Below are 22,124 nucleotides of genomic sequence, written 5' to 3' on the forward strand. Positions count from 1 at the left end.
ATTAGCATACTTTATAAAGACCAACATATAGTTTAAGAGTGAACAGAGCTTTAATCTTTCAGATACTGAGACAATCTCTGTTTGGTGTTTCATGGAATGATGCCAATAACTGACCCCCATGATGACACCCTTAGTCATCAAGGAAAGGTAAAATGGAAAAAAAAAAAAAAAAAGGAGAAAGAAAAAAGAGAAGGTAAAATGGATATATTCTATTGGAACTATAACAGTGTGCATAAACTCAAAATAATTTATTCTTTAGGATTCTGAAGAGCTAAAATTTTACAGTGGTACTGAGTGTCTGAAAATCGAAAACCATCCAAAAAATACCAAGCATTTTCTTGATCAACCTACTACAAGAAATACCAGCTACTTTATTACCTTCTGCTTATTTTCCAGTTTCTTTGTAACAAATAAGAGAATTACTTGCTAGGCCTAAAGAAAAAAACATTTTGGCTCAGTGGATAGGCCTGTGGACTGAAGGGTCTTAGATTAGATACCAGTCAAGGGCACTTGCCTGGGTTGCGGGCTCGATCCCCAGTAGGGGGCAAGTAGGAGGCAGCCGATCAATGATTCTCTCTCATCCCTAATATTTCTATCTCTCCTTCTCCCTTCCTCTCTGAAATAAAAAATATATATTTTAAACAAAAAATATATATATATAGTACATTTTCCCACACCTTAAAATGAAAGCTCAAGAAAAAGCACCTACCACATCTGGGTGTCCACGTCATATCTGTAAAGATCATCTGCGAGCCGGTATTTATTGGCGCTGAAAGCCTTGTAGCCTCCATGAACATAGACTGCTCTAGTCCTGTGGTCATAGACACTGCTATGGCCATAACCCCCTTGGACAAGGGCACCCTGGGTATGTAATATACTCCACGTATTCTTATCTGAAAATGGAAAACAGTTAAAGGCAAATGTTTCAGGCTCCTCTTCTCTAATACTTAAAACTACCAAATAGCTTAGGATAAGAGAAGAGATTCTGGGAGACTTGATACATATAATTTTTTTTTATCATTTTATTTTTAAAGGAATACCACCTAAAACTAATAAAGTCAGGTGCCAAACTTCAATTTATTAAATGTTTTAATGTTCTAATACACCATATTGGAAAAGAATTACATTAAGAGTCAGAGTCTCCTCAATTGAACATTTAATTCCCCATGTCAATACACAGATATACTTCATGGGTCTGCTTTCTCAAAATATAAATTACTAGCGGCCCAGTGCACAAAACTCGTGCACTGGAGTGGGGTCCCTCAGCCCAGCCTGCCTCCTTTCACATACTGGGAGCCCTCAGGAGATGTCCTACGGATGGCTTAAGCCTGCTCCCATTGGGAACCAACCTAAGCCGCAGTTTGACCTCCCTTTGTGGGAGACAACAGGGCTGATCAGGGGAAGGCGTCAGCCCCATCACGCTGCTGCTGTAGCCACGGCCAGTCTCTACAGCCGCCAAAGTATTTTCATCAATATGGACTTCAGTCCCTTCACTATGAAAAATGACAACTTTCTTTAGGCATTTTCCAGATGTGTCTTTCATAGGATATGACATTTCTTTCTTTCTTTCTCTTTTTATCCTCACCTGAGGATATGTTTCCATTGATATTTTCCCCTTCCCTCCGATCCCAATCTCAGCCCCTTCCCAAGCCAAAAGCCTCCGCCCCAGGTTCAGGCTTGGGAAGGGGTTCCCCCAGCACCTCCCCAAGGCTAAAGCCTCCCCCAGCACAATGAAGGCCCCCCCCCCTTCCTAAGCCTTAAAGCCTCTGCCCTGGCTTTAGGCTTGGGAAGGGAACCCCCACCGCCTCTCTGATAGCAAGCTCAGCCCCTTCCCAAGCCTAAAGCCTCTGCCTGATGGCCAACTGGGAGTGACCTGGATGCCGAGGAGGTTCCCCGGACCCAAGTATGTAGGCAAATTAACCACCATCTTTGTTGGGTTAATTTGCATACTCACTCTGATTGGCTGTGGGCATAGCGAAGGTACAATTTACATGTTTCTCTATTATTAGGTAAGATAGCTGGTACTCCTATTTCATGACAACATAAAATAAAATTTAACCAAAGGAAAGATTTTATAATAACGCTCCCCTAAACCAATCTCTAAAGAGCTAAATAAATGTGTGTGTTTTTTCAGAATGCATTGCTTTGAATCATTTTTATTCATTTATTTTATTTTCAGTTCCTAAAGCAGTTAGTGCCATCTTTGACTCTGTGCTAAAATGACAGTAACAAATATACTGCATACTACATAGCAGCACCATATTCTGAATTTCACTAGTAATACTTCAATGTTAACTGCATTGCAAGATAAAGTACTAGGCCAAGGTTAGGTTGAATTGTAAAAAAGCCATAATAATTAGGGTAGTTTTAAATTTCACATTCAAAAAAATATCACGGGAAAAATATACCTACCCAAGTCATATTCCTGTACATTGCTTATGTACCCATAGAGAGGGCAGTGACCAAAGATGACCAGCATGACCACACGGCCCGTTTTCAGCGTGATAATGTGTGCCGAGTGCCCAACAACCGCATACTGCTCCTTTGCTTTCGGAGACAACAATACCCATGATTCATTATGAATATGAAACACTCTTAACTCATTGGTCACATTCCCTGTTGAATCAATTTTTCCTCCGTACATGTAAATTTTATCCTGGGGAAAAAATGTGAACAAAACTCTAAAAACAGAAAGGATTAAATCTGAGAAGAGAGAAAGAGCAATTCAAAACCTCAATATTATTCTTAGCTTAAAAAGTGTTAGTGAAATGCAGCTTTCAGTGAATGTCTAGGAAAATGATGGCAAAAGAAACAAAATAAAATAAGTTGTATTCTACCCTGTTTCCCCGAAAATAAGACAGTGTCTTATATTATTTTTTTCTCCCAAAGTTGCGCTAGGTCTTATTTTCAGGGGATGTCTTATCTTTCCATGCGCTAGGTCTTATTTTTCAGAGGATGTCTTATTTTCGGGGAAACACAGTATATCTCTAACTTGCCACTTTTCTTGGACTTCCTCATGCAAAACCTTTACTACAGTGATAAAATGATTAGAAAAATAAAATTGAAAAGTTCCTTCAGCCTACCATAAACCACAAAAACAAGGAAATGAAAATGATTACCTATTGTAGTTATATTGCAATGTGGCTTTTCTTGGCTAACCTTGCTAATATAAGAAACATAAACATTAATCAACACTATATTATGTTAATTTTTAACCATCTAGTACCACAATCATAATATCCTAGTACAATTTGAATCCATTAATGTTTCTCGTGTTAAATTTGTTTCAACTTTAACTTCCACTTGTATATTAGCCAATTATAAACCCCTGCAGCCCTAGCCAGTTTGGCTCAGTGGATAGAGCTTTGGCACATGCCCAGGTTGCACGCTCGATCCCCAATAGGGAGCGTGCAGGAAGCAGCCAATCAATGATTCTCTCTCATCAAAGATGTTCCTCCTCTTTCTCCCTCTCCCTTCTTCTCTGAAATATATATATATATATATATATATATATATATATATATATATATATATATGAGCTTACAAATATAAAGTTTTTCCAAAATTAAAAAAAGACACCGAAGTCAAAATCATAGAGACAAAAAAGCAGAATGGTACTTATCAGGAGCTAAGGGAGGAAAAAATGAGGACCTAAGTGTTTAATGGGCATAAGTTGCAGTTTTCTTAGATGAAGTTACAGAGATGGATCATGGTGATGGTTGCACAACATTATGAATGTATTTAATACCACTGAAATTTATACTTAAAAATGGCAAAGATGGTAACTTCTATGTGATATGTATTTTACTACAACCAAAAGGTTAGGGGGGAAAAACATTACATAATTTTTCAACCACATAATATGAAAAAGTCACTATGGAAGAGTTGAGTTTCTAGCTCAGTAGAGTGGAGACATTTTACCTTGTATAATGCTAAAGAATGGCCATATCTAATAACCACATTGTTCACAGAACGATTCAGTGCAAGCCACTCCCTAGAAGCAAGGTCATACCTACAAAACAAACAGATAATATTTTTACCCAAATGACAGAACAGAATATCTTATACTCTTTTATTTGTGATAGAATCTAGCTTAGAGATGCTCATTACATCTGACATGCATATGGACAGGCCCCTGGGTGAACAAACCTCATATCTGAGCCTACTATGCATATGAGAACTCAGAAGGAGGGCTGGGTTGTATAGCCCTGGGGCAAGAATGAAAGAAATCTAATGGAAGTTTCTAATGATCCCTGAAAACCTCTTCTACACACAGTTTAAATAACCTGAAGACAGCATTATACCAGTAGTTCTCAACCTTTCTAATGCCACAACCCTTTAATACAGTTCCTCATGTTGTGGTGACCCCCAACCATAAAATTATTTTTGTCGCTACTTCATAACTATAATTTTGCTACTGTTATGAATCATAATGTAAATATCTGTGTCTTCCGATGGTCTTAGGTGACCCAGGACCCAGTCATAACCCACAGGTTGAGAACCGCTGCTGGAAGCCTTCACTATCAAATAGCCTTTTTCTAGTTGAGTTCATATGTACTCCTTTCTCTAAATTCTTTCATGTTTAAGAAGAGTATCTGTTTGCTAGCTTTAGAGTTGAATGACACCTTGGCTGGGTATAATATTCTTGAGTCAACCATTCTTTCCTTCAGAAATTTGCAGATACTGCTCCCTTGAATGCTGATATTAAATGTTGCTAGGAGAAATCAGAAGCAAGTATGATTTCTCCCTCTTTTATGTGGTTTACTTTTCTGCTTAGAGAAGTCTCAATCATTCTCATTGTCTCTCCCTGGCTCTATTTCCCCCTTCTCACCCTCCCTTTCTTTCCCTATGTATCTCATTCTCACTGTTGTTGTTTTTAAAAAAAACACAGTACTATACTTTGGGTAAAAATAACTCAAAACTATCTAGGAAAATGGTTTTACAGAACTGACTGCATACCGCTGCAAGACTTTTGTGGAGTTCTGACCATGCAAGGTGTTTTCTGAGAAGGATTACTGTGGCTTCTGTAAACACATTTACACTTACTATTCAAGCCAGTGGACTCACTGCTCCTATTTGCTTACTCCTGCACAGATACTGATACATACAAGTTTTGCAGCTGTCAGTGGTTTAGTTTTACCCATCTGTGTAGATCAAGCATGTCAAACTCGTGGCCCACAATGAATATTTTGGGGTCCCAGCCAATATAATGGTAAGAAACGTTTTAATAAAAATTTTGTGACTTAATTTTTACAGTATCCTGTTATACATAGTAATTATTTTTTAAAATATATGTTATTTTATTTTATTTTTTATATATTTTATTGATTTTTTTTTTACAGAGAGGAAGAGAGAGGGATAGAGAGTTAGAAACATCGATGACAGAGAACCATTGATCAGCTGCCTCTTGCACACCCCCTACTGGGGATGTGCCGGCAACCAAGGTACATGCCCTTGACCGGAATCGAACCTGGGACCCTTCAGTCTGCAGGCTGACACTCTATCCATTGAGCAAAGCCGGTTTCAGCTATACATAATTATTAATAACAAACTACAACGTTTGCTAATGACTGATGACTATAATCATGTTGAATTAATTTCCCTTACGTGCCTTACACGCAGGCACACCATTTCTCCCCACTAATACTGGTAGTAAATATTTTAGCAGCCGATTGCCACGTCACTAGTCTTGGACTGACTTGTTTGGTGTGCGCAACAGGAAATATTTTTAGTACACAGAACAAGAAAAATAGGTTTATTTGCATTACGCTTATTAATTTGTGCAGTTATTCAGTGTTTGGTATGTTAATGTTCAAGAAAAATAGTAATTTTTATTAAAATGTTCTATTATTTTATGTTAATGATTACTCATTTATTTCAGCCCTTTGTATTCACCATGACTCTATTGAAATAAACCTCTATTTCTATGAAAATTGAAGCTTTTGTCTTTCTGTGGCCCACATAAACTTAAGCCTTGGTTATTTGGCCCATGTTAGCCTTTGAGTTTGACATGCTTGATGTAGTTGCAGACCTCTAGCCAATTCTTGTTATCAATGTAACCCATGTACTTTTGTATGTTTCCTAGTTGTTCTGTGTGTTTAATGATATTTTTTGGGGGAAATCATAAACTATGCCACACTGCCATATTCCTAGAACCCCTTAAAGAACAGATGATAGTTTTTTATAACCTTCATTAATAAAAAATGCCAAGAAAACACTGTGAGGGGACAAAATCAGCAATGAGTTAAGCGCTGATAAATTTCTCCCAAAAGTCAATCTCTATAGCTAATTCCACCATGACAATATATATTCTCCTTTTGGGATAAGTGGCATGGGAAGTACTACACAGTGGCCTAATTTCCACTGGTACACTATAAATTCAAACCATTTGATATATAGATTTGTTGCTAATTAAATGAAGAATAAAGTAACCCCCTATTTAAAAGAACCTACTAAAAAATAAATAAATAAATAAATAAATAAATAAATAAATAAATAAACCTACTATATGTACCTAAAGCAAAGCATGAGATACAGTATTTGGAAAAGATGAATTATTGTTTATTACAATGAATTCTTTGTGGCTTCCAATTTCAAAAACTAAAAATATGTTTAAAAAAAAGTCTGGGATACTACTACCAAAATATTAACAGATATTTTCCACCAGAAAATAGAATTACTGATAATTTATTTTCCTTTTGTTTATCTCTATGTTATAAATTTTAAAAATGAAAAATTAATTTTTTTTTGCAAAAGTGTTAAAACAACTTACGCTAGAACCATGCTGTAATCTGAGTGGTTAAACATATATCCTCCAATAATCCACATTATATTTCCATTGACCACAGCTTTGTGAGAGGCTCTGGGGAGCCTTGGGTTAGAATATTCCTCTTGAGTCCAAAATGACTGGTTAGCTGGTACAGGTATTGAACATCCAGGACCTAATAAAACATAATAAATTAGCTTCACAAAATGAAGTTTTAGAATTACTGCATTTCAAGTTTTAATCTATTAAATGTAACAAATATCTAAAGAATACTCAGTCTTGCCCTTTAGTGTCTAGATATCAGACAAATCACTTTAATTTGTGCTTTTCATTTACTCAAAGCTAAACATAAACAGTAATCTCTCATAAAATTCAAAATCACATACTTTTTAATGATGACCTGACCAGATACAGGTTAGGATTTTTTAGAAATAAAATACTGGCTTAAACAGCCCTCAGAGGAAAGAGGACAAAGGGATTATTAATGCAAACGAAAAAAACAAACAAAAAAAACCAACAACAAAAAAAACCACACACACACACACACACACACACACACACACCCCAAAAAAACTTTAGGGCTAGAATGTAAAGACTAGTCCCAGGAAAAATAGTACAAACTTCTCATTTCCTGGAAAATCAAGAAGCTCCATTCTTGGAAGGTTTGGCTTCTGCTGCACCATTTGCACAGTGGTAGGTACTCAAATACTTTAGTTATTTACCTCCTTGATTTCAGCCAAATTGAATAATGCATTTATAAAAGCACATTTTCTTTTACAATAAAAGTGGTCTGACAAAGGGATAAATGTATAAAGAAAATCACTAAATCAGTATCAGCTACTATCATCCATCCTTAAAGATTTTGCTCAAGCTTTTTCAATAATTTTTATCTACAGATAAATCCATTAGCTGACTACTTTAGAATTTTACTATATATTGAAAGTTTCTAAGGAAACATCATTATTGTCCCATCTCCCAGCTTGGTTATCTGCTATTCTTCTTATGGCTGAGACCAAGTTCTCCAACTTTCATGAATGAATTGCAAAGAATGTCAAACCCCTCCCCAATTCTAAAGAGACTGCAACCACACATCTGTGAATTTCAAATATTTGTAAAAAGCTCAATAAAGAGATGTGAAAATATAAACACTACCTGATATTTGAATAATAGAGAAGATATAGATATTAGGAATAAAGTCAATTATAAGTTATTAAACTAGAAATATACTTTAAGTTGGAAGAAAAGTGAAAATAGCACCTACCCTGCCACTCTGAGAAGCAGAAACATCCTCTGACATCACTGGAATTGCAGATGCCTCGATGAGGAAAACCACAGTTATTTACACAGTGAGGAATGTCACATGCTTCACCTTTCCAGTTTTCAGAACATTCACACTGAGCAGTGTTGCTGCTGTTGTTGATCTTACATTCTCCTCGGCCTGAGCAATTATTTGGACACATGTCAAAACTATAAAAACAGTGAGAGAAAATTAAATCAAAACAAAGCAACACTTGTAATAATTTAGGAGAACTTTTTCCTACACAAGGTTTAAGAATGTCACTGTGTTTCCAGTTCATTCACAAGCACAGCTGCAGTACTTACCATTCAGTCTAAATAGGTTCACCCAACAAAGCATAGCTTTGGTAAGTAATGAAATCAAATTGACCTTGATGGATTTTCTTTAAGAGATAAGTGAAAGAACTTACGAAGAGAGAAGAAATTCTTGCAAAACGTTCAGGTTTAGCTTCTCAAGATGGAATGACTGTCCTATTCTTGGTAGCTCACAAATGATGAACATTACAAAAATTACCAAATGCATGTTGCAAGTTTGGAGAAGAAAAGGATAAGACAAACTGCCAACAATGCATCATCATCCTCATGGTGTATTTATATACCCCAAGCCCATAGGCCGGTCAGTCAATGTGCACATGCCCATAGGCCTGTCAGTCAGTGTGCACATGCCCATAGGCCAGTCAGTCAGTGTGCACATGCCCATAGGCTTGTCAGTCTGTGTGCACATGCCCATAGGCCTGTCAGTCAGTGTGCACATGCCCATAGGCCAGTCAGTCAGTGTGCACATGCCCATAGGCCAGTCAGTCAGTGTGCACATGCCCATAGGCCGGTCAGTCAGTGTGCACATGACCACAGGCCGGTAAGTCAGTGTGCACATGCTCATAGGCCGGTCAGTCACTGTCCAAATGCCACTGATTTCCAGATGACATCCCAACTCAGACAGGAATTCTGAGTCCTAGATCCCAATATCAATGTCCTGTTTAGACATCTCATATGTACCCAACCAACCTATCAACATCTCCCCTCAACCCAGCCTTTATTCCTCCCCGTGTCATTAAAAATCACCTTGCTAGTACTGTGTGTGATAAGCCGCCTAAGCTGCCAAGTCACACACCCTGGGTGCCTGAAAGACTGAATCACCACGCTAATCAAGATAGAGGGCTTCAAATCAGCCTGAATGAATTCTGAGATCATGAGAAAATGGGCAGAAAAATAACCCAACATAAAGGTTACACATAGAGATCATTACCTATGCCAGGAGCTGGCAAACTTATTTTGTAAGAGGCCAAATAGTATTTTAGGATTCGAGGGCCACAGAAGATCTTTATCACAAGCCGCTAGCCTATTTAACTACTTATGAAAAGAAACATTTCTTCTTTTTTTTTCTTTTCAGTTTGAAGTGAAAGTGGGTTTATTAGTGAAGCACTGAGGCAGAGAATAGGTACTCCACAAAGAGAGCAGCCCCCCACAGTGAAATCTGCTTCCTTTACTGAGGTTCATTTAATCGGGGGGCATTTCTTAAGAGGAAAACTAGAAAAGACAAAAGCCTCTCTAGTCCTGGCCATGGTTGTTCCGTGGTTAGAGCACCGGACTACACACTGAAGGGTCATAGGTTTGATTCCTGGCCAAGGGTATGTACCTGGGTTGTGGTTTCGCTCCCTGCCCCCCAGTTGGGGAATGAGCAGGAGGCAGCCAATCAATGTGTCTCAATTACACTAAAATTTTCTCTCTCCCCCCCCCCCACCCAACTTCCTCCCCTTCCACTCTCTCTGAAAAGCAATGGAAAAAATATCCTCAGGTGAGGATTAGCAACAACCAAAGTTAGCCTCTCTCCGTATCACAACAATTTCCAAAAGCTGCTAAAGTTTGTCTGTCTACATTTCCTTGTAACCTCAGCTAAGTTGTCATCAATGGTCCAACCACTGAATATATGAAAACTACTACTATTTGTTAAATCATACATAGCAAAAACCCTCTATGTTTTAATCCATTAGCAAGAAAATACCCCTCTCTTCCAGGAGAAGCTCAACAGCAGAAAGATCTAGGTTGAAACTGTGGTTCAAGCACTTTAATAATGTATTGTTTCCCACTAGCTTCTTCAATTATAAAACAAGTAGAAAAACAGTGTACATATTTCACTGAGTTTTAAAAAAAACTTTAAATGAGAAAATACATTCAAACTGCTTATTGCAATGCCTGTCATACCATAAGCCCTCAATATATATTAGTCATTATTATTGTTAATACAGAATATATAGTCTTTTGAATAAAACTGCAAATATTAGACTTAAATATCTTACTTGTAAGTGATATTAAATCCAGTCAAATTATAAGCAGCATCACTAAAAAAATGCAGCAGGGCATAACCTGATGTGGCAACAACCTCAGGGACAGTCTCGTTGCCGTCTCTTTCAGGAACAATCAGGCCACTGAAATGAAAACACATTTCTTATCAAGGGAAACACAATCACAGACACATCACAAGGTGGCAAACACAAACTTAGAGCTGAAATTCATCCTTATAATTTAAAAAACCACTTCTAGGAGGACGGGTAACTTTCTGCGATAAATGCATGGTACAACCCTATTAGTTATGGTTTCTCTGGGGAATAGATATGAATCTTTTGCTAGATTCCCCTTTATTCTGGGTTATATTTCGGTTAAAATTTGAAATAAATGGCCCTATTCTTTTTTTAATAAACATTTTTATAATGCTTCTTTGAAAAACTGAATAAACCTCTAATAATCACAGAAGGTAACAAAGTTCATGAGTTGATGAATGTCAAATACTAGCAAAAGGCATGAAAAGTAAAAATATAAATAATAAGCTTGATAAACAAACACATAATCCCAAATACATCCTATATTTTCTTTGTCTAATTAATACCAGATTACATTTTATAGTCTATTTTACCAGTAATATATCATAAGCATTTCCCATATTACTAAAAGTTCCTTCAGAACTTTTGGTATCTCACTCCAAAATATTCATTGGGTGCCTGGAGAGGGAAAGAATTATGTCAAGGTTCTAAATGATGACTTTAAGGCTCCTGACCCATAATACCAACTTGTTTTCCAGAAGATACGTGTCGACCTGAAGTCCCATCAGTAAAGACTGAAAGAGTCAATCCCATGTCAGCCCACCAAGTAAAATTAGCTTTGCTATTTTAGCTTTGCTAATAAGTAAAAAGTGATTTTTTAAATTTTGATTCTGAGTTTTTTTTACACTCCCAATGTTAGCCATTTTTCCTATGTTTACCTGCCTATTGCATATCTCCATATGTTCAATATCTTCAATTATTGAGGCACTGTCTCTACCACCAATACCACCATCTCATTCTTTAAAAGCCTAAATCCTTACCAGGTCCTATGCAATATGTTCCCCACACACCACCACCCAACGAACAAAAACCTCAACCATTATTCTCTTCCCTTCATTCACTTGACCCTAGCCACACTGGCCTCTTTGCTTCATAATTTGCAATACACACAGAGAAAACACCATACAACACCTTCATCTTAGGTTTTAAAAACTGAAGACTACAGAACAGAATTCGAAAAGTCCACATCTTCTGAATCCTGTGTGGTTTTTTTCTTTATTGGCTGAACTATCTGCTGCCAGGCTCTCTCCACTCCAGGCCCCCAGCACATTACCACTGGATTGATTCCTCTATCCAAGTCCTCCTGACCAACAGCATTTCTCAGCTCCCCATCTTGTGTCAGGGTTTCCAAATTGTCCTGTTTATCAGTGGCTTAGAGGTTTTGTGTTTCAGATAAATTTCAATTTCAAACCTGTATTTTCTCACTATAATTTTAGAAAATTTATATTCCAATACTATGCCATAGGTTAAATTTTAATACAATCAATATTAATCTATACTATAATATCAGTTAACCAACTTTTTTTTTTTATAGAAACCTAAAAGTTCTCCTGTTTTCTGTACATATACTTTGGCTTCTCTCAAAAGTCATCAATTAGAACAATTAAAGCCTTTACTAATTTAAATATTGCTGTTGATTCACAAGTCTGCTCATCAAATACCCAATCCAGGTGAAGCACAGCATTGATTATGCATACCTGCTTGGCTGATGTTCCCACAAAGCTAATGGCAAGCTGATTACAAGTGCCCAGCACATTACAAAACTCCATATATTTGGATTAATGAACTCAGTATGAAGTAAACCTCCAAAAAGTACTATCATGATAACATCATACTATAGACAGTTTTTGCGCTTGTGTTAAAATTTGTGATGCCTCTTGCTATAATGCAAGGAATGCTTCAAATTCTGGCATAAAGATATACATGCTCAATACTTAGCAAATGACATTTTGATGCTTAGCATGGCCTATCCATCCTGATCTTTAGCTTCGAAAGTGAATCTTAGAAACTGGTTCTTAGTTCAAAGATGTGTTAGAGAGATTTCTAAGCCAAAGGGAGGGGAGAAATACAAGAGCACATTAGTCCCTGGTTTCCTGTGTCCTTTGGAGACTCTTGTACTGTTTACTCTGTTACTTCCTCACCCACATGAGACTAGTCCCATGTGAGAAATACAAAAAATATTTGTTGAATTGATTTCTATTTAGTCAAGGATATAAAATACTTATAGGGGGTAGGAAGAAACCAGAAAGTGAATTGTAGATAAAAAACTGACAAATATGACTCCCTAAGGAGATGTGTATTTCAGAAATATATCTATAATAATAAAAGGGTAATATGCTAATTAGACTGGATGTCCTTCTGGATGAAGCCGGTGGCCTGAGGGAAGCCGGGTTCCCAGGTGCCCGCTGGCAGCCAGAGCGAAGCCCAGGTCTCGGGGTGCCAGAGGAAAGCCAGTGCTGGCAGCCAGGGGAAGGAAGGCCTACTCAGCACAAATTTTGTGCATTGGGTCTCTATTTTATAAACCTTCTATCAAGTTAAAGGAAGAAAAATAGGATGGTTTTGAATTTCTATATGGTCAAAAAGATAACACAGCCAGTTATTGTTAATAAAAACTAAAATGCCCAAAACAATTCAGAACATGCCATATGTTGGGTGTGAAGCTATTTTAACAATATGGAATACAATTATTGAAAAAGTATTATAATACATTAATGGTATATTCCTCATTCTCCTCAGATAACTACTGTTCATTTTCTGTGTATTCTTCCATAAAGTTTCCCTCACCCATAAGTATACACACACACACACACACACACACACACACACACACACACAAACACCCCTATATTTGAATTTAGCAAATACCTCCTGAAGGCCTATCTAATGAGGGATACAGAAAGGATTAAAATTAATGTGATCCCTGATTTAATTTTTAACAGAAATATTATTATTCAACACATTACTCTAAAATAGGGGTGTCGAACTCAATCAGAGAAGGGGCCAAAATCTAAAATCCAGCCTAAATCGCGGGCCGAATGGTTTACTGAACAGTCATAAACTGACAATGTCATAAACTGACAGCGGAGTGCAGTGATGACAGCGCGGTGCGGGCCACATTGCAAGGCCTGGCGGGCTGGATTTGGCCCGCGGGCCTTGTGTTTGACACATGTGCTCTAAAACATTTTTAAAATATAAACTTCACCACTACCAGGAGAAGTGGATGAACAATACTACCACCATGACTGTACAGAGCAGGAAATTAAAAAGAGAAGTCAAGTACTCTGCCCAAAGACTTGTAACCTAGTAGTTACAAGAAACCAAGTCAGGCCTCTAGAAATAGTGTGTTAAGGTATAATAAAGATGAGGCCAGTAAGAATGCAATCTAGGACATATGTTTGAATTCAGAAATCATATGATTAACAACTAATATGAGTGAACTTACCTAAAGGCAGCAATTAGTGGTGCATAAATTGAGTCCCCATCATAAACATATAAATGGTCCCAACTACACTCTGTAGCAAAATGATTGAAACGGAGTCTCATTATTCTATTTGGCCTGGAAAAAAATAATAATAATAATTTATAATAATCAACACTATCAAACATTTGAAAAATATATACCTAGATTTTTCATTTATAGAGAGGAGAAATTAATACTAAGGAGTATTTCATTATTTGTCAAAGATTTACTTAGTATTTACTATATGTAAGTTAAGAGACCACTAACCATGCACTGATAAAATAGACATGGTCTGTGCCTCTTTGGGTCTTATAGCCTGCACAGTAGCCATTCATTAACAGCCTCTGAAACAACCCATTAGCCCTTCCAGTTCTACACTTCCTTCTTCAACCGAAGATTCCACATTACATCATTTCATAATCACACCTGCCAATTCTCTAAACTCACCTGCCCCTCTGACTTTTCATGAAACTACTTGGCAAAAGTCGTGGTCTAGAGGAAAACAGTTGCCTGCTTTGACTTAGATTGAACCCAGACAAAATTAATCCGTGCCAAAGAAAGTCACATCACCGAGTAGGCTGGCTCCAGTATTGGTCATTGCTCACCAACTTCAAATGGTACTTCAATTCTGCCAGCAGTCCTATTTCTCTCTCTCTCTCCTTCTCCGCAACTGGTATTCTCAATTACTATTTCAAGCCATTCAGTCTCACCCACTTCTCTGCTTATGTTCAGCACCAAGACAAAAATCCCTCAAATTCCCATTTTTCAAAACAGATACACCTACCTACTTCTCTTTCCATTTCTCAAATATTTAGCATCTCCCTTATCTGAAATACATCCACATTTAAATCTTCAGTATCACATATTTTACAAAACAACAAAACATAAAAAGCTTCAAACCCCAACTCTTCTAGTTATTACCCCACCCATCCCTTTCTCCTCAATAGAGTAAAACTCTACAGGAGACTTTTTTCCCTTTATTTCCTCATATCCCACTTACCCCTTCACTCTCTAACTTGGTTTCAGCTCAAACAGCTCTTGGTATTAGCAGCACCATCTAGTTCCTGCAGATGCCTAATTATATGTCTCCAGTCTAGACTTTCCTCTAGCTCACACTTATCTATATAACTAACATCTCTAACAACTAAGTAAATACGTAAGTTAACTCAGATGGTGATAAGTACTGTGAAGAAATTAAAGGAATTATGTTATGGTAGTACAACAGGTATTGGGGAAATACCCCAAAAAACTTTGAAGGAGATTAGAACAACAAGAGATAAGCCATTTGACAAGCTTAGAAACAAATGTTTCAGGCAGAGGAAACAGCACGGTCTTAAAAGACTCAGGAAGAAATAAGTTGATGTAAAAACAATATGAAGAAAATCAGCATATCTGAAACAGCAAATCGAGGGAACCTCATGAGATAAGAAGTAAGAGGTAGTAAGCAAGAGGCAAAAGCAAAAATCAAAAGGCCAATTTCAAGGCTAATACAGGGGCCAAGGAAATTTCGGATGGTGGTTTTTACAATAATTTCAGAGATTAATATGAAAAGGAGAATGTGGTGGGTTTGGGAGATATTCTAGAAGGAAAATGAACAGAAATTACTGATAGGCGCTGAATATGGGAATAAGAGGAAGGAGAAATTATTTTTTGCTTAGGCTGAGTAGAAACAACCACTGAGATCCCATGCTGAGCAATGGTGGAGAAGAACACCAGATGGGAGTGGACTAACAGAAAGGACAAGGGCAGACCATAAAGCACAAGTTCTCAAAGTGTGGTCCACAGAACACCAGGGAGGGGCCCTGAGACCCAAGAGGTCAAGACTATGTACATAATAATTAATACTAAGCTATCATGTACCTTATCATCATGTTGGCATTTACTAATGGTACAAGAGCAAATAGTGGGTAAAACTGCTGACACCTTGGAACCTAGCAAGATGGCAGCACCAAACTGTACTAGCAATCATTGTTATGCTTCACCACCACTCCCTCACATAAAGAAAAGAAGAAATGACAGCTTCGTTTAAGCACAGCTTTATTACATGGTAAAAACTATTAATTTTATTAATGGTGCACATTCTTTATAATATTATGCATGACAAGGTGGGAAGTATGCATAAAGCATTTCTTCTACTTAACAAGTAGAATGGTTTCAAGGAAACTCACTTTTGAAATTGTTTGAGTTGTGAGCTGAACCTAATTGCCTTTCTTTTAGAATACCATTTACCATTTTTACTTGAAAGAACAAACTGTGGTTTTTCAGATTTGGATATATGGCGGATATTTTCTTGAAAATGAACAAAGTAAAGCTGTCAATTCAAAGAGAATAATTGGCAGTATTTGGTGCCAAAGATAAAATACAAGCTTTCAAGCAATAATTAGAGCTTTGAAAGATTGATATCTGCCACCTAGCCACAACTTCCCAATATTTAAAATGTTCTGATGAGATTGATAGTGATATAACTAATGTGATTTTTTAATTGATTTGAGAGAGAGAGAGAGAGAGAGAGAGACCAATTTTTATTGTTCTACCCATTTATGCATTCACTGGTTGATTCTTTTATGTGCCCTAACCAGGAATCTAATTTGCAATCTTGAGTATCAGAACAATGCTCTAACCACCTGACTACCTGGCCATAGCCCAATGTGATTTTTAAAAAATATCATACAATGAAATATATCAACATTTGGGATATCTGCATAATTCAGTGAGCCAATATTTTCCAAATGACCACATATCATGTTATAAAACCATGCACAGGTTAAAGATGCATTCAACGTACAAGAAAGCTAATTACTTTTAATTTAACAAATACCTGAAGTTCATTCACATTGTTTCATATTACACATTGCAATTTACTTTTAAGAAACTACCACTTGTCAAAGACTACCATCCACAATTCTTTAAAAGCACTATAAAAACCCCTTCCCTTTTCCCCCTTCATTTCCCACTAATTTTCTTCACATACTTCACCATCATAACACTGAAACAAAGTGAATGCAGGCCCGGCTGGCATGACTCAGTGGATGAGCATCTACCTAAAAACCAGGAGGTCATGGTTCGATTCCTGGTCAGTGCATATGCCCAGGTTTCAGACTATCCCGAGCAGGGGACATGCAGGAAGCAGCAAGTCAATGATATTCTCATTCATATTCTTTCTCTCTCTCTCTCTCTCTCTCTCTCTCTCTCTCTCTCTCTCTCTCTCTCTCTCTCTCTCCACTGATGTACGTATCTATCTCTCCATCACCCTTCCTCTCTAAAATCAAAAAAATGTATTTTTTTAAAGTGAATGCAGAAAAAATGGTAATCAAGCTGTCTTCTATTAACCCAGAGAAAAGATTTACAAAAATGTAAAGCAATGCCATTCTTTTATTAATTTTTTAAATACAGGGCTGCTTTTTTCATAAAAATATGTCTTTTGTGCTAACGCAGAGTGGGTTTATTAGTTGTTTTTAAACTAAATTAAATAGTATTTCTTAGTTTTAATTTTTAATATGGTAAAAACAGATATAACCCACAAAAACAAAGGTTATTTAGAATTCTATAAATTTAAGAGTATAATGAGATCATGGAACTAAAAAGTTTGAGAAACACTGCTTTAAAGGTTTGCTAAACTAAAGGGGGAAATAAGAAGGTAACAGCTGGAGAGACATGGGAGTGAAGAGAAGTTATTTGGACAAAACAGTTATTCTAATTTTCATCTCTACGATAAAAATAGGTATTTAGAAAAATGATACAATATTATGATTTTCTACTACTTTAAGCACATCACTTAAAATACTCCCATTTTTTTTTAACTAGTACAATTGAAAATATACAAAATTCTGGATCAGTCTCCCTTACTTTTTTAGATATCTACTATTTTAGATATCCCTCACTTTATTTACAATTCCTCTACAGCATTAAATGTACAATTCCTCTACATCATTAAATCAACACAAAAAGTTTTAAGCAGAAATAAAATAAAATTTACTTATAAAACAAGAAGTTATTGAATAAAAATATTTTAAGTACTTTATACTACAGTTTCTTAATTTTACTTGTAGGAAAAGTAATGTCACACTGAGCTCTATCCTAAAAAAAATAAATCAATTAGTCATTATTACTTACTGTCCTTCAATGAGCCATGTGCACTTCGTTTTATATTTATAATTTCCAGGTCCATCTGTTACAAACCCAGAAGATCCAGTTAATCTGTAATTTAAAGAAAAAAACTTAAGTCCATCAAGATTTTATATATTAATAATATATTTTTACAGTCAATACAATCCAAATTAAGCAAAGTTAGATGCATACTATATAACAAGAAGAAAATAACTGCATAGTTATATTCAGGTTATACAAATATAGATAAAATATACACACTTAAGAAGATACAAATATTCTAAAATCAACACAAATTAACAAAAAACATATCTAAATCTTTCCAGATAAGATGGGGGAAATTATACATTATATCATAAAAATGGCCACAAAAACTTATTTATAAATATGAGTTGGTTTTTTAAAAAATAAGATCACACAGCCCTGGCTGGTATGCTCAATGGTTAGAGTGTTGGCCAGTGCACAAAGGTTCTATTCCTAACTCTGGCAGAGGTACGTGAGGGAGGCAACCAAACAAAGTATCTCTCTCAAATCAGTGCTCTCTGTTTCTCTCTCTCACTCCTTCCTCTACTTTTTCTAGGGGGGAAAAATCAATGGAAAAAATATCCTCAGATGAGGATTGACAAAAAATTTTCACAGTAACAGTTATACGCATTTAATACGATAACACTATAGACAGCATCACTGTGATGGGCAAACACATCAAGCCACAACTCACAACAGATCCACCATATCCATTTAAGTTGCTGCTTCTGAAGTGGCAATCTATAGCCAGCCCTCTTTGAACAGTGTACATCAGCATCTGTCTTCCCACACTCGTGCCAAGCTGGAAGTGTGAGAATATCTTGAGATCTTGCCAATATGATAGGCATATCCTACTATTTAATTAATGTTTTGACTGGTACTAGCCCTAATGTTTGAATCTTCTCATCGCTTGTTCATTTACATCTCTCCCTTTGTGAATTTAGATTCCATAATCTTTGCCTACTTTGCGACCAAGTGGTCTTTTCAAATTAATATTTAGGAGCTCCTTTTATATTAAGGAGCTCCCATTTGTATGTTATATATACTATAAATATGTTTTCTTTATACTTTTTTCTTTATACTTTGTTACTAGTATATTATGTTATATAAAAATTTTTATTATTTAAGAAGGATGCTATTTCCTTTCTCACTGCAGTTTCCAGGTCATTTTTCCTCCAACTTCCACCAACATTGTCAGTCTCTCTGAAACAAGCACTCTTTTGGATCAGTCTCCGTCACTTTTTTAGATATCTATTGAGATCCCAATTACATCTCACCCACTGAAGACATTAGTATCTAGTTCACTGCCTTTCACTCAATTACTTCAACATCCAAGATGTTCCATCTAAAACCCAGACTTTCCATTTCATAATTTCAACATTAAAATCTTTCTCCATCCCACTTTACTCTTGTCATTACCAGTAACAGCACAACCACCAAAATGTTCATTTTAGGTGTCCTGTACTCCTATACTGTTACCATATGTTCTCTCTCCAGTTCATTTAGCTTTTCTCCCTTCCCAGTGAGTCATCAGCCCCAATCCACTAAACCAACTCTCCAATCCACTAAACCAACTCTCCTCCATGTTCATCCCCATTACCCACACATTTCACTTTCCCACTTCCCTAATTAAGATCCCATAATTTATCACAATTATAAAGTCCTGAAAATCTCTTGACTTCTTTGCCCTTCTCTCATTTTGCTATAAACTGACACAAATGTCTCCATGTTTTACTCCCCAATGTCTATTCACCCCCAAAATGTTAGTCTGAGCCAATCATGGTTTCCTCTGCCCTCTGCCAATAATTGGTTGCCAAAGGGAAGCAATCCAGAGCATATAAGGCATTTCCATGATCATTAAGAACCTAATATTCTTCTATCTTGTTTTGTCATCTTCAATATATGGCTTCCACCTCATAATCCAAGATGCTGCTCAACTCCAGCTATTATTCCCACAGTCTACCCAGCAAGAAGGAGGAAAAGAAAATAAGGCACATATCGCCTCCAAGTCAAACATGACAATGCAACTTAACCATCAGCCAAAAGTTAGACAAATCTATTGTAAATGTAGAGGCTGAGATATATAGCCATGACCCCAGATTACCATGCATCCAATGAAAATCAGGGCTTTCTTTACTACAGAAATTAATTATTGCACAAACTTTTGTGCATCTTCATTCTCTCACTCAACAAAACTTTGTGGAACTCTCTCCAACTATTAGGTCTAATTCATTCTTTTTCATGTAGCATAATATTCCAACTATAGAGATATTTTTTCCTGCCCTTCTCCTAACAACATTCATTCTGTTTTCAATTGCTTGGCATTATATACATTGCTGCAATAAATATCCCTATACATATGGTCTTACTTGTGCTTTTATTTCTAAGAATAGAATCTTAGGAGGTTTACTGGGCAAAAGGACTATGAATGTTAATTGTTAACCAGGGTGCCAAATTATTTTCCCAAAGGCTGTAACAATTCATATTTTCCACCTGCAACATATGAAAACATTCTATTATCTACATTTTCTCTGTATTAGGTATTGCTTTTTTTAAATTTTACCAGTTTTTAATTTGAAATTCCCTGTGTTCTAGTTAGTGACCAACAAGTGGTTATTGAAAATTTAGAAAGAGTTGAAAGGGAAAGACCAGCAATAGCAACCTAAAATTTCAGGTCAAGTTCTATAGTAAAATTAGAGTACCAGGACACTGGTGCTACCTGTACCCACTTCAGCAGTAGTCACACAAAGATCAAATTGAAACATAAAGACATTTTGACAATATAAAAACAGAAATACAAGGAATTAATGCCTTGCTACCACCAATTTCCCAATTTGAATATATGCTGAGGGTAATTGTACAGTGAAAATGAATACAGAGAAAATAGGGAAATTCTCCATAGGAAGCAAATTTCAAAGGAGTCATCTTATTAACTATTTCTTTCTAATTTACTTGTATTATTTCCAGACAATGTGGTCTGTAAAATCTCAACTTTTCTCATCTATTCAGACTTTCTATATGACCTTGGACATTGATAAACTTTGACCAAAGTTCCTTGGATATTAAAAAAAAAAAAAAAAAAACCAGCCCGAACCGGTTTGGTTCAGTGGATAGAACATCGGCCAACCAACTGAAGGGTCCCAGATTCGATTCCAGTCAAGGGCATGTACTTTGGCTGCAGGCACATCCCCAGTAGGGTGTGTGCAGGAGGCAGCAGATGGATGTTTCTCTCTCATGGATGTTTCTTTCTTTCTTTTCTTTTCTTTTCTTTTTTTTAAATATTTATCTATGTATTTATTATATTTCATTGATTTTTTTACAGAGAGGAAGGGAGAAGGATAGAGAGTTAAAAACATCAATGAGAAACATTGATCGGCTGCCTCCTGCACACCCCCTACTGGGGATGTGCCCGCAACCAAGGTACACGCCCTTGACAAACTCAAACCTGGGACCCTTCAGTCCACAGGCCAACGCTCTATCCACTGAGCCAAACCGGTTTCAACTCTCATGGATGTTTCTAACTCTCTATCCTTTCCCCTTCCTCTCTATAAAAAATCAATAAAATAATTTTTTTTAAATAGCCTATTGTAGGAATGTGAAATACTATTTATATATGCACATATAATTAAGTTTATTGAATGCACTATTCAATTCCTTTATATTCTTAATTTTATTCTTAATTCAATTCTTAATTTATTCCTAATTCAATTCCTTTATATTCTTAAATCTAACTCTGAGACATGTATGTTGAAATCCCATACCACAACTGCTTAACTGATGACATTTCTCAGATTAATTATGCTTTATATATTTAGCTATTAAGCCAAACCAGCTTATGACAGTAAGATCTTCATAAATTATGCCTTTTAAAAAATGCTTTTATGGATTTCAGAGAGAGGAAGGGAGAGGGAGAAGGGGAGGAAGATAGAAATATCAATGATGACAGAGAATCATTAATTGACACCTACCCCCATCCCCCACTGGGGATCCAGCCAACAACTCAGACATGTGTCCTGACCAGGAATTGAACTGTGACCTCCTGGTTCATGGATCAACGCTCAATGACTGAGCCACACCAGCTGGGCAAATCATG

General features: G+C 36.5%; 1 protein-coding gene across 2 annotated transcripts in view; it reads right to left on the bottom strand.

The window, feature by feature from the left end:
- ATRN (attractin) overlaps window positions 1-22,124 on the bottom strand; it is a 113,626-nt gene that overhangs the window by 66,757 nt on the left and 24,745 nt on the right. For both annotated transcript variants that reach the window (XM_084887674.1, XM_084887673.1), the window contains exons 2-9: window positions 18,014-18,097; window positions 13,883-13,996; window positions 10,360-10,488; window positions 8,028-8,233; window positions 6,773-6,941; window positions 3,922-4,012; window positions 2,413-2,656; window positions 710-893 (exon numbers count right to left, since the gene is read on the bottom strand). In XM_084887674.1, the coding sequence (XP_084743800.1) occupies window positions 710-893; window positions 2,413-2,656; window positions 3,922-4,012; window positions 6,773-6,941; window positions 8,028-8,233; window positions 10,360-10,488; window positions 13,883-13,996; window positions 18,014-18,097 (1,221 nt within the window). The remainder of the gene's footprint in view (window positions 1-709; window positions 894-2,412; window positions 2,657-3,921; window positions 4,013-6,772; window positions 6,942-8,027; window positions 8,234-10,359; window positions 10,489-13,882; window positions 13,997-18,013; window positions 18,098-22,124) is intronic.

The sequence above is a fragment of the Pipistrellus hanaki genome (genome assembly GCF_964339955.1).
Source record: "Pipistrellus hanaki genome assembly, chromosome: 6".
Lineage (NCBI taxonomy): Eukaryota > Metazoa > Chordata > Mammalia > Chiroptera > Vespertilionidae > Pipistrellus > Pipistrellus hanaki.